At 40.8% G+C, this 14113-nt stretch overlaps 1 protein-coding gene across 10 annotated transcripts in view; it reads right to left on the bottom strand.

The window, feature by feature from the left end:
* Positions 1-816: 816 nt before the first annotated feature.
* SREBF1 (sterol regulatory element binding transcription factor 1) overlaps positions 817-14113 on the bottom strand; it is a 109586-nt gene continuing 96289 nt past the window's right edge. For 4 of the 10 annotated variants that reach the window (XM_086940836.1, XM_086940835.1, XM_086940838.1 and 1 more), the window contains exon 19: positions 817-8730. In XM_086940836.1, coding sequence (XP_086796962.1) covers positions 8504-8730 — 227 coding nt within the window. In that variant the 3' untranslated portion in view covers positions 817-8503. Of the gene's footprint in view, positions 8731-9721; positions 11288-14113 lie in introns of those variants that run through there. The other 6 variants (XM_086940840.1, XM_086940843.1, XM_086940841.1 and 3 more) reach the window with 3 other exon arrangements.

Below are 14113 nucleotides of genomic sequence, written 5' to 3'. Positions count from 1 at the left end.
ATTGTCTCTGTTATGTGTCTCACTCTCCATCTGTATTACGTTTTCCAGGTAATGTCTCAGGGGCCCGATATATTTGAGGTCTATTAGTGGTTGGCTGTAGATGTACAAAGCGTCTGCTGTATCACTGTACTATACTTCGTATCCAATCTTCAAATTTGGGTAGCTGGTTTTAAACCTGGCCATCTCCACTCTGAGCTTTGACAACAGTAGCAGAAGAGCTGTGAAGCACTAAAGTAATGCCGCCATTTCCCTCACATAATCCAATTACGTTATCCAGCGCATCAGCTCAAACTTGATCATAACTACTTCCACAATTTTTGGAAGAGGAAGAACTATCCTGTGCACAGCGGTCTTCCTCCACCTCTTCCTGTGAACATGGAGAGATTGGAGGACCATCGGTGGTAAGTGTATATATATTTGCAGATGTCTTTAGCATTGCATTATTAAACTGGCCAACCATTTTCTGTCAGCATTATTAATTGCAGAAGGAAAACCTATGATTCCTTTGCCCTCTAAACGTTAACAAAAATAGTTTAAATGAGAGCAGAAGTAGTGAGTATCGAAGCTCTAATAGTACCATGGCTGGTCTGTCCTTCCTGTAGTAGCATAAACAAGGCACAGTGATATCAAGAGGTAACTTCTTGTTTTCATAGAAAAGATACTAAGGAATACACATCTGTCAGGCCCAGGAGTACAGTGCATTAAACACCTCTGGCAGGACTCAAACTCCTGAACGGCCCAGTGGGCCTAATACTCCAACACTAAGTGAGAACACCCCGCTACAGCTGTTTTGCCATGTGCACAAAGGAGACAACATGAGACAGAAGCCATCATTTTTATTTTTTATTATTTTAAAAACATTTTCTTTGATTTGAAATTGCTTTCTTTAAAAAATATAACACCCCAAATGGGTAATAGCTGAAAATACTGTGTATTAATCTTACGAGCTCAGCAAAGAAACAAAAATAACAGGGTAGAGAAAAACAACAGTTTGAAGACACAAGTTCAGATCTACAAAATACCATTACGTTTTTTTTCCCCTGGTAGCCCAAAGAAACATTCCTGTCTATACAAAAACACAATTATAAATATTTATTTTCTAAACCATCTGTACAAAACTCCTTTACAACTATGAAAATGTAGGTTAAAAAAACGAACAACAATCTATGTTAAAACTTAAAGTGGCTGATTCTTGAGGCCTCACCCTCTGTGTACAGTATTTACAAAAGCAATGGCCATACATTGCACATATTTAACATTTGTGACGTGAGGGGATGTACCTGGTCCATAGACCAAGTACATTCCCTTTGGTGCAGGGGTGTCCCGTTGGATTCAGGATGATGGGTACCTGGCCAAATTTTCAAGATAGGCATGAGATGAAATGTCATACAGTACACCTGAATGGAAAAATCTTATAACAGGTAGTTGTGTTCTGAAAATATGGCTAGGACCCAGAACTTCTGGACCAACGTTCTACACACCTGCTTTAGTGCATCACGCCCCACCTGTTGACAGGCAATGGAGGGAATTTGAAAATCGAGTTCTGAAGCTGAGGTCGGTGTTTTCTACTGGTAAGATTACTACAATCTGACCTTAGAATCTAGTAAATTTGAAATCCAATAGTTCGCGACCAAACATTTTTTCGTTGATTTCTGATTTCTCTACCTCATAGAACAAGTGCATTCCAATTGTAAGTTCCTCCCAAAACAAGTTTCTGCTTCTTATGTAATTTTGCATGTTTAGTTTGAAATGTTTAACCCGAAGATGCATTAAATTACATCAGATCAGAATTTAAAATGTTGAACTTGAATGGCCAGAGTTTCAAAATTTCGTATTTTGGACTTTTAAATAAGAAACCGTGTTTGAAATTCCAAACTGATGAGAAAGGATCATCTTGCCCATCTGTAATTATGCCTCGAGAATTAAACCTCTTCGCATGCGGTCTCTTTTTAACATTGGTTTGCTTGGAATTGTGAACGAGCATGATAAAAGTGCCATGAGACAAGTGCGAATGGTACACATTTATAAAAGGTAACTATGGACCTATAGAGATTTGCCAAACATGATAAAGTCACAAGCAGTAAAGATGCTGTCTTAAATCCAGCATATTAATGTAAAAAAAACCTGCACCTTTTAGCCTTACCTTTTATCCCCCATTTTGTCTAAAAGAACCTGCACTTATTGCCTGTGACCATCAGATGCATTATCTGTTGATCATTTTTGCACTGACATCAGTAACATCAACCCATGTAGCACGTGGTGTTGTACTGTGCCTCCAACTTTAGAAATCGTTTTAGCATTGTTCCTGCTTTCTAGTGAATGGTGTAGCTTTTAGAAAATTCAAAAAGCAAACAGGCGACACTCTTGCCTAGCATCTTTAAAGATGCAACCCGGTGAATGAGGTCCCAAGAGATCTTAAAACTCAAGTAGACATCATCAAAAAGGAACAGTCTGGATGGTTTATTGTTGGTGATTGTTAGCGATGCAGGACTGGGCTACGAGAACTGATTTTATTTCTACACTGGATGGTCCCTTTGAGATGCAGTGTGAAAAGTCTGAGTATATATTTTTTCTGTTGCTTTCGGATTATAGCTGCTTGAAAGCTTTCAGAAGAAGGGAATACTTTATCACACTCTGACTGTCCACTTATTATGGCCAATATTCAAGAAGCTAACTGCATCAGCCTACGTTATGTATAGGCATTTAAACAGTGCAAACCTAGATGTAAAGCAAAACAGCATAATGCAAAAGGTTCAAAGTCAGGGTTAGTGAGACTTTTGTATAAATGAGAAGATTATACTGACTCTAGTAGGGTTAGCAATCAAGTGGTTGCTTCTAAACATGAATTTTCTTGAAGTATATAAGTATTACTTGCTACTACGCTGACCAAGTGGTAGGCAGCAAAAGAGTTAAGGATTCAATCCTCCCTTGTCTGAGACAGCAGTCAAACCTTTTGAGAAAAAAAGTAAGTGGGGGATGAGGAGGGGACCTGAGTAAATAAATTACACACTGGTTGGAAAAAGAGAAAATAAGAAAGACATTTTTTGTACGACAGGGACTGGTCCTTTGGTGGTCTGTCTACCACTGAACTGACTTACAAATCTAAGTTCTTTAAAGAATAGACAGTACGGTGTAAACTTTACAGAAAAAAACGAATTTATACCCGAGGGAAATGAGCATACTGTGTTTCTAAAAATAAGACATCTGTTTGAAACAGATCGGTTTGCTTCAAAGCATCGTCACTTGAACACTAACATTTTTAATAAAAAGATGATCCAAAAAGATGGAGCGCTGTATAGTGCTTTGCTTTGTTGCCAAGAGGTATGTGAGTTAATTGTTCACTGCTGACAACTGATGTGAACAGGATATTAAAAGTCTGAATACCGGTAAAGACAACTCCGACTTTCATCCTCATAAGGTTGATAAGTATCAATAAACTGAGTAACAGGACAGCCATTATTTACAGTGCTTACAAAAAAAGGCTATCCTTGAGCATACCACACCTATCATTGATGGTTAAAGAATAAGTATTTGTGTTTGGCACCGTTTTGCAATATTTATTTTTAGTGGTCATTTGGTTCAGATTTAACAGACCTAGGGCCCGATGTAGGTAAATCTATATTTACCACTTCATAAATACCGAATCATACCGATTCGGTATTTATGAAGTGGTAAATTAGAGGGGGGGAGATGTAGGTATTTCAGATTCGGTAAATACCGAATCTGTAAGATTCGGTATTTACCGATTCTGTAAATACCGATTCGGTATCCCCCATTGATTCCTATGGGCCTTGAAGCCCATAGGAATCAATGGGCATTACCGATTCGGTATTTACCGAATAGGTAAATACTGGCCCCCTACATCTCAAAGTGCCAAATACCGGTCGGAAACGGCCGATTTCGGCCGTTTCCGACCGGAATTTGCCACCTACATCGGGCCCTTAGATTCCAATCCCAGGGTCTGGCCATTTAACCAAATAGGTGAGCTCTTGGGCAGGTCAATGTATCTTCCTTTGCACTAGTTCTCTTGTCTGAAAAACATGTGAGTGCACAGAGGTTGTCCGACACTTGTACCAAGTAATAAAGAGCCTCCGTTCTGTCCAGAGGTAATGAAGTAACACTGAGTGCCTGGAGTTCCGGTGTCCTTCCCTCACTCGCACAACTCCAACTTCTCTTTTTTTGGTGCCTAAAATGTGTCCTCTATGTACAGTACAATGCAAGCACATCTCTGAAGTTTTTCTTTACAGTGTGTATTGCACCTCATACAATTAGCAATACGGTTACCTCCCTTCCTGGCTATCGCATCGCCTCAATTTGCGCCTGCCTGCACCGTAACTTAATCCTTCAAAGGGAGTACTACCAAAATATGAAACTCTTTACTTCCCCGCCTAAGCATCACTTCAAATTCATACTGAAAACCCTTCTCTTTGAAAGATTCTTCAAATAATCTTTTTCAATGGCTCACCGTAGCGGTTATTGCTTGACACTCACTTCCTGCTGCAATTGCAGCGGACTGTTCATTTACTGTAGCCTTGTACTGCTTCTTACTGTTAGCTTAGTGTAATATTTTTTTGACTTTGTACTTGTTCACTTGTTAGCAATAGTACTGAGATTTTGCACTAGCTTTGTATTTAAGATTGCCACCTCTACAAAGACACATGATATTAAATAGGACTTTAAACAAAATCGTAAGCATTCATTTGTAACATGACTTTTCTGCATTTGTTTACTTTAATTATTAGTTAGTATTTCTAAAAGTGATTTTTATTTATGTTTACACTATGTATAGATAGGAGCTAAAAATATCGGCTCTAGTTGATTTTTCCTATTTTTGTACTGGCTGGGACATTAAACTACCAGAGGTGTCTGTAGAAAACCAGTCAGGTGGCAACCATACGTGTATTGCCAGGGTCGGGCTGGCCTGCAGGGTACCAGACCTGGTGGGCTGGCCTGACCGGTCAGTGTGTGGGCCAGTTTTTTCGCTGTTCTTCAACCTGTTTTATTAACTGATGTGCCAGTTTTTACAGATATTAAAACAAACGTGAGTGCAGCAAGTTCCTATCTATGCAGTCTTCCATACCTTACAAGACACTTATAAAGCGTGTCTTTACAAGTTCAAAACTGCCCAAATTTACAAACATGGGCCACTTTTTTAGATTTATCATTCCTTAACGGGTCCACTTTTGTTTTAGTGACTGGGCTCATTTTCTGTCCCTGCCTTATGTATTGCTGCCTACCAATGACAGTGTACGGGTCTGCAATTCACTTTATTTACGTCTTATAACTTGTATGCTAGTGTAAATCTATCTTCGTTTGAGATATGCTACTTCTATTGGAACACCTTCTGGTGATGTCCGCACTATATAAACCCACAATAATAAGCATGCTAGTAATTCATGGTGCTCTGCAGTCCGTTGACGTACAGCAGTACCCTCGAGTACCCTCTAGAGGGCACCGTTGTCACATACAATGTATTCCAGGACGCCTTGACAAAGTATTGTACTCTAGGCCTCGCCATTTCTGACGAGAAAGCTAGTCCGCGGGACCCACAAATCAGGGCCCCGCCTGGAGAGATTTATGTGGCGCCTCCTCATCGCCAACAACGCAGGCATTACTATTCGGAGCCCGGCGCTGAAGAGCAGCAGTGAATCGTCCACTACCGGGAAAATGGCGGACATCTCTGCTCTAACTGCGTCACTGTGTATTTCGGGCAGGTCCATACCAATTACATTCCGATGGAAAATCTACACATTACAGAGGCTCCTTGCACTTATTCAGCCTGGGATTTAAACTACAGAAAAGGGGAACATGGAAAAGTTGGAAAACCTGTGGCTATGCTGATTCTCACAAATTAAGCTCCAGAAATTACAGGGAAAAAATCTCAGTAACTTCTTAAGGCGGCGACTTAACATGCCTTAGTGGGCCACGGACTCATGTCCCCCTACAAGGTTGTTAAAAAAAGCACTTACTCCCCCTTGTGAAGTATAGTGTTGTGTTAAAAGTGGTCATTTGTTGTGCCATCCTCCAGCTAAGACAAAATGTTGCAGGAAGGCTGCTGATGACGTATGTAATGATCTGTAGGTCAAGGGTTTGAAATAAAACGGGTTATTTTAGGCCTCCAAACCTTCCAAGGGCAGTAAAGCTGGTAACAGTAAAAACTGTCAATTAGGAGGGCTCAGCAAGTTATTCTGATCATGTTACTCATTTTAGCTGGCTAGTAAACAAGCACTGGAAAAGCCAAAAGGATTGGCAATGGCCGAGAGCTAGGGTAGCCACCCTTTCCAGGGGAAAACACTGTAGTTTGATCATGTTTTTAAGATTCTGCAACGGCCTTGGCATGATAGTTAAATAGAACGTCGTATAGAATAGTCTGTATTTATTTGTAACTTGGCTTGTTTTGCCTTTGTCTATTTTAACTTGCTCACAGATCAAGGCAAGAACCTTTACAACATATTTTAATGTGCTTTCTTACGTTTGCTGTTTTAAGTAAATACTGATAAGAGGGGAAAAAATACAGGCTTAAGTGGATTTTCCGTACCTATCAGGACTTTACCATGCTGGTCATACAGAAAAAATGGCCAAGTGGCAAGCCTACAGACAGTTTTTTTTGCTCTGCCATTGCTGTTTTTGTTTTGTCAATGTTTTTACAAAACATTACTAGTGAAGGTGCCAGACCTTTGTCAATCTAAAATAAAAAAATTGTCTAAAAGCAAAATATATATATATATTTTTGGTCTCAAAAAGCACACACTGCAAATGTAGTTCTGTGCAATTGAGGGAATTGCATTGTGTGTGGCTGTGCTCCTTGTAAAAGGGTGGACTGCCATCCCTCACAGTGAAGTTAGCCATAGCTGAAGTGGGCTGACCTATGTGTCGTCCTGTATGCTGCAGTGGGCAGAAGCAAAATGTGAATGACAATAACAGACTAATGAATAAAGAGAGCTGCTGAGATCCTCTATATGTAAGCATGTTATACACACAAGTTTAGCGAAATCACCTTTGACTAAAAATGGTGTATGTACCAAGATTAGGCATTTGTAGTGTGACAGAAAAAAACAGTTGGCTCCAGTAATTAACGGTGATATCAGTTAGATGTACAGTGCAAATGAGACAGGATGAAACTCTCTTCTAGAATGATTTCTAGCAGAAATTATTTTTAAGAAAAATGCAACAAAACTAGAATCTTTTTTAGTTTTCAAAATATGGGTAGCTTGGCTTTACATGAATGCTCTTGCCTGTCCCTAGCCATCAGGACTGGAAACCTAGAGAAGCAACATGTGGTCACATTTTGGGACCTATTTGACCCATTAATTAAATGGTTTTGGGTTGGACCTAGGATACAAGGCACAAAGCAGGTGTACCCCAGTAGCATCCACATAAAAAACTATAACTTGGATTTCTTTTTGTCACGAGCAAACATTTCGGTAATTTGACTGATTCCTACAAATAAAGACGAGAAAATGCTACTAGTTAGCCCATGATGTCAAAGGATGGATTCCTATGTTACCATTTGTACATATTTCTTACCAAATACTCTTACAGATAGAGACAAATGACATATTTTATATCAAATATATATGGACCACTTCTAAATGACTTATCACCATATATTCTGCTTTAAATGTGTAGGCCAAATTTAACATTAAACATCTTTAGTCTGAGAGTAGAGGATGCATTTCCGTTTCATATAAAACATTGTGGTAAAATGCTACTGTATATGTCATGGATATATGGAGCTCTGAAGTAGACATCTGTTTCAAGAAGAATTTTTTTAAAATGTACCGTTAAAAAGAGCGTAATCTGTATAAATACATCTAAAATAACACCTGGCCACAATTCCAAGAGTAGAGTGCCATCTGAGTCCATGTATCGGTGCGATCGACAACTCACTATACAGTATTCCTCCTCTCATCTATAGAAGTAACAACCCAGAATATCTGGGGCAAGTCAGGAATACAGTGGGGTTGTCACCAACAATAAGGGGAGCAGGTCCGTATCCGTAGTTCCAATAGGACTTCAGCCCATGCACTGATTCTACATAAACAGTAAAACGATGAACGCAATGTTGATGCAAAGCTCGCTTCTAATGGTGCTCGAGCTCACTTAGTGTGACCAGTCAACGCCATCATACATAAAGAGTCCTCACCAGCCAAGGGACTGCATCTTACTTATCTTGGAGATAAGGCTTGTTTTCCATCGAGGAGGGTTTGAGGGAAACACTGGTCAACTTCTCAGCCACCACAGGTTTGAAAACATAGAAAAAGGAAGAGCAGTGTTTTTTTTGCCCAAAATACTGATGCCATTTCTTTGATGTGGGCGAAAGGTCTTCTGCGGTCAATAGCTGATCCTAATCTTCTGGACTTTTTGGCGCAGCATTTTGCCCTTAGATGGGGTCTGTTCTGGCCAATGTGGCCAACGGGTATGCCCACTTCTGAGAAAGAATCAGAGAGCAAGTTAAAAGCGAGTTGGCAGACGACTCAGGTACTGTTCATGGGGGGTCCCTTCAGCTAGAGGCGACGGGGCTTCCACCACTACCAAGCTTTATGATCATCTGCTGACAGTCGTAAAGTGAGCGTTTGTCCCCCAGCTTCTCCAGGGTGCGTGCTGCCTCAGCCAGCATGCCCACCCGCTGCCCGGGTGCGGAGAGGAAGGATGGTGGCAAGTAGCGGCAGGCCAGCAGGAGGGCCTCAGCGTGCTCCCGCAGGGTCGGGTGCATCTCCATTTCACCTGCTGAGAAGCAAAGAAGCCAACACTGTGAACACCTTCCATAAACTATCATAAAGTTTCTATACATATTCTCTGTAGGGTAGGTTGTGCACCCCAATCCAAAACTGAGATTATATGCACACAATTAAGAGGACATGTGAGAGAGTTCTTATGTACACTTGATGTATGTACATTTGATGACTCTGCTGTGAAAGGTTGCAACATGAGCAAACTACAAATCACATTGGTTCCTCTATAAGCAAACCAGCTGCTGCATAGGAAGTGGCAGTGTAAGCTTCCCCTCCTCCGTCCTGCCAATGACTCTGCGAAAATAACCTTTATGGGGCTCATTCTCCGTCAAGCCTTCAGCTGTGACTACTTTTAAATGAATGGCTCTATCAGCCCAATTTAACTGGGAATTGCATGGAAACCCCAAATCCTTTTCAGGCTGCCCACTATTTAAGCCATCAGAGGGTACATCTGCAACTATTTTGTTGGAAACTGCAAAATAGTAGAGAAAGCATCTATTGCCAAACTGCTGGCCCACTTCTCTTGTGTCAAGCTGACCACTCAGAAATTAAATGTTTTCTGTCAATCCACATACTTGGTACACAGGGAACAGCAGCAGCGTAAGCCTTCTCGTTAGCCAGCCAGAGTACCCCAACCATGCTATTGAGTTAACCTTTTTTTGGGCAAGGGAGATATTTCCAGACCTACACACAATTTGGTCTCTCTTTTGAGACTTAGATAATCAACAGTGATGGTTTTAGATACCTATCCTATCATTCCTTGTATTACCACTAATCGATTTACCCTAGACCTATGAAATACAAATTTCAACACATCTTTTGTGCCACCAGTGAGCTTGGTTACATCTTTACCGACATCTCTTAAATGACTGGCGTCTGCAATTCATGCCCAGCGAGAAAGTGCTCTTCACAACGATTTTTAGGTTTCCAAACTCAACAAGCACCATATTATTGTTGCACAAAAAACTTTGACATAAAACTGTATCTAATGTTTCCTTAAAAATTAATTTATTGAGACATTTTCTATTAATGCATGCAAGTAAAAAGCTACAAATGAGAAACCTAGCAGAAAAAATATGAGAAAGAAGTTGGGTGTCTTGGTATGATAACTTGAAGTAGAGTTGAAGTTGTGGTCGTGTGAGATTAAACCAATAGAAGATTCCTAGGAGAGAGAAAAGTATCAGTGCAAAATAAATTCAGATCAAGCCAAGAGAGATGAAAATCTACAGTAAATGCACTTCTGAGAGATGGATGTGATCAGTCACACTAAATACATATTTATACAAGAGAGCTGTGTCAAAGCAAACCGTAAGAGGATCTTTTTGAAAGACCTAACTATTCAAGCCGAGAAAAGATCTACTTGAGACAATCAAAACCAAACATCAAACTGTGCTTTCACGTTATCTGGCTACAACCAATGTGGTGCACACCAGAACTGGCATCTAAATCGATTTCAGAAGCGGCCTGGTTAAAAGAGTAGGAGGAATGTGTGGGTCGTCTCTTCGTGTTCAAATCAAACACTCACAATTCTTAATTTGTAGGTAAGACAGTTTACTGGCGACCAAGAAAGTTCTCCGCCCGTTGTTTCTACTGGATTATGAAGAAAGGTGGTGCAAAAGGGGGCTAGCTTTTGATTTTACCAAGAGTAAAGTGCTTCAAAAAAAGTAATCCTCAAGCACCATTGGACGAGCCTTCACTACCAAGCACAGCTACACAGGGGTTATCCCCCAAATTGTGTGTGAGAAAGAGAGCCTTAGTTCATAACGAATCCCACCGACATCTGACCCCGAAAGATCTGCAGAGAATGCTTGACATCCTGTCTTTTCTGGCAGCACATTCAGATCCAGCTGGAGGGGTAGACCAAATTAACTCCTTTAAACTCTTGCATCATAAAGTATCTCGGGGACAGCGGTTATCAGAGTTCCCAAGGATTACGAATGGACACACCTTATCAAAGATGGCTGCCGCAACCCACAATGCAGTAGTATTGGCATCCCCAACTGAACAGGCAACAGTCTCAGCATCAGTTGTGAATTCATCTCTGTGATTGTCAATGTGTATATATTCGATCGGTACACAGCCTTTCGACTTATCCATGTAAGGGCAGAAAATTTTAGAAAAACCGCATGCGGAGAGAGAAATGCTAAAGGCACAGTACACGAGGACAATAAAACCCAACTAACAATACAGTATAAATTAAGCAGTTAGAAAAACAATACAGTCTGGCATCAATCGGGAGTAACACGCCTATCACATTCAAGGCACGGAAGAAGGTGCTTTTCAACCTGAGAGTCATCCCTTCACTGAGAATAATATTTTCAGTTTCTCTCTTGTTTCGGCCCAAATTCAGACAGGAGTCTGCCTCCTAAAACCATCATGTTGCTTTCATCTAAGTCTCTGTTCGGTGTGTGATGGTGAGGAGGGGGAGAAGACGGCCAGGGAGGTGGAATAAACTCATCATCCCCACCTGGGTCTTGCCCAACACAAGAGTGGGTTTCACTGGCAAGGAAGGGTGGGGAAGCTCACGCTGCAGCTGACCAGCCTTATAACATCTGTGGATTAAAAAAAAAACAACTTCAGATTCATGTGCTCAACAATGCTCTGTATCTCCATGCACAATTGTATATTATATATACAAGCAAAAGTGAATACAATTGTGTAAGCTGGTACATTGTGGAGTCATTTGTCCCTACAAAGTCATTGGTATGACAGTGGCAAAGAAGGACAAACACAAAGGGTCAGTGGCAACGAATTATGGGCCATATTATCAAGAAAGGGCGATACATTATCGCCGCTTTTATCGGCAGGAAACTGGGCTTGATGATATGCCCTTGTGAATTCCCATAGAAGCCCAGGTTAACACCAGAACCTGGGCTTCTATGGGAATTCACAAGGGCATATTATCAAGCCCATTATCGCCGCTTTAGCAGCAGTTTCCTGCCATTAAAAGCGGCGATAATGTATCGCCCTTTCTTGATAATATGGCCCTTTATGTTTAGAATGATTGAAGACTTCCAAGGACTGAAGGAAAAGACCCCCTGCATGTACCTTAATGATCTGTGTCCTCCTCCTCAAGCTGTGACTCTGTAGACAGAACATGGCAGCCGTTTGTATTGGGAAGGACCTCAGAGCTGCTGTATTCTGAAGCCCTTTTAGCTGCCATATTGGGTAGGTTTCTACTGTTAAGTCTCCACCACTACAATCTAATGGTCAGTGGAGGAGGCCTCACCAAAGGGCCCTTGGTGAGGCTGATTAGGCAAGTGTACAAAAAGGGACTGCACCCAAATGAAGTGCTGTATTAATACATTTTTATTCTTAAGTATAAATGCCCACGACATGACCTGCAATCCACGAAGCTCAGAAGTAACTGAAGAAACAGTCCCCAAGAGCTCGTGCATCACAAATCAAGGTTCCAGAACATGGAACATGAAATTGACAAATCAAATAAGATAAGTGAACATGCATATGAGCAAAACAATAACAGTATGATGGAAGAAACAAAGGTTTGTGAACCCAATACAACAGAAAGCTTGCACAAAGTGAGTTCGACATTGAACTGATCTTTGAACAGGATTGAGTGACAATAAATTATTTTTTAAGAGGAAGTACAATTCTCTCTGCCGAATAGACTATCAAATCCAAGGCACTATCTATCAACCGGAGACCAGTGAGATACATGCAGCTCCTATCTCTACACCTAAAGCCTTCTTGGCATTTCATGAAAGCAATGAATGAAGGCAGAACCATCTCGCACTCAAAGTTATTTGGTTAGGTGGGACCACCATTCTGAGTACACAGCAGGATCGTTTTAGCGTCCAACGAAACTCCATACATTAGAAAATGGCTTGCGAACCCGAATGATACCATCTACGCTTCTAGCCTGATGGAGGCTTCTCACATTTCCAGGTTAACGGTCTTGGGTTAACGTGCATTGAATCGAATCATTTAAATATATTGTCAAACATTTCTAACAGTTTGGAAGAGAATCAATGCCCCTGATGAAGGGCATCATTGCCCGAAATGCATTGGGCCAAATATAATTTTTATTTATGAATCATGCGAAAAATTAGGAATTACAATAAGAGAAACTTAAAGTCTCAATAAAACTTTATTTTGAAAGTACCAAGTTTACGAAGGAAATTTTTCTACTTTGTGTGCATCTGGGGACGCCATTCCCGAGTGGAACGGTGCAATCATAAGTTCTTGGCATGTCAGCCATTCTTCCTCATGAAACTTCTTAGTCAGCTTTAAGAAGTACCACAAACTTTGGAAGAAAGGGCAATTATTCATCTGGTTTCCAGAAAGAGGAGGTCTGACTTTCAAGTGAAGAAGCTAGAAAGTGTAGGTTCAAGGTAACTGCTACTGATCTGTTGTAAGTTTGCAAACAGTGGCCAGGGCAGAAATAACTAACACTGGACCATTGACATATTAAAGGTATGAAACAGCTCAAGGAGAATGATTTTTTTGAAGCAGCGTTACCTTTTTAAATTGCTTGGGCGCATCACAGAAAGTTGATGTTGTGAATCTCATACTTTTGAACTGGTACTCAACCTAAATATTTACTAATACAGTTAATTCATATTTGACAGGTGCGGGGCATTTGGGGGCTCACTGTGATGATGGAACCATACTAAAGGCAGAACACATACTTAATCTGTCATTGTAATATATTTGGTATTGGACCAGGTACCCTTAGGCCAGCCTCCCTGACTCTGGATCCACCTCCTACTGCTGCTATGAATTGAGTGTTTCATGCTATAAATATCCCCAGCCCTTTTCTTTAAGAAACTAATTTAACCAATGTACAGTATTGATTACTAATCCGAAAGTACAGAATTACATTAATCTCAGTTTTGTTGTGAAACTAACCCCTACTTCACAGAACCACTTCTTGGCGTCTGTCCCAGACTATATGCAAGTACGGAAGCCCTGGGAGACCATAAGGTAGTTGGTCTCCATATGGCAGGTTGGCTGTTTCCACTCCTTGAATTGGAGGCTTCTGGCCCTAAGTTATTCTGCACCAATTGAAACCACCAGCCATGAAAGGAAGTCAAAGGAATATTGACAATCACATACTACAGATTATGGCTAATGTGAAGCTTTGCACAAGCATTTACAATCTGACGATTTAGTGCACATACACATACTAGACCCACCATCCTCAAAAGCCAGGCTAGACCTCACCAGGCCGGTGCTGCATTCGTAACTCCCAATGTGCCCAAAATCAACAAAATACTTTTCCCCCCTCTAGTAATCTGTGCTACCTTTCTTAGAGACCAAAGCTCAGTGATACTTAGGGGCAGATTTACCAACATTCTGTGCCGATGCAAAGTTGCACATGATAAAGTATTTACTTTCCAGCACAAAACATTTTTGCA

This window comes from Lissotriton vulgaris, chromosome 10 (assembly GCF_964263255.1).
Source record: "Lissotriton vulgaris chromosome 10, aLisVul1.2, whole genome shotgun sequence".
Classification (NCBI taxonomy): Eukaryota; Metazoa; Chordata; class Amphibia; order Caudata; family Salamandridae; genus Lissotriton; species Lissotriton vulgaris.
The sequence above is the reverse complement of the archived record's forward strand: the minus strand, read 5'-3'. Positions and strand labels throughout refer to the sequence as shown.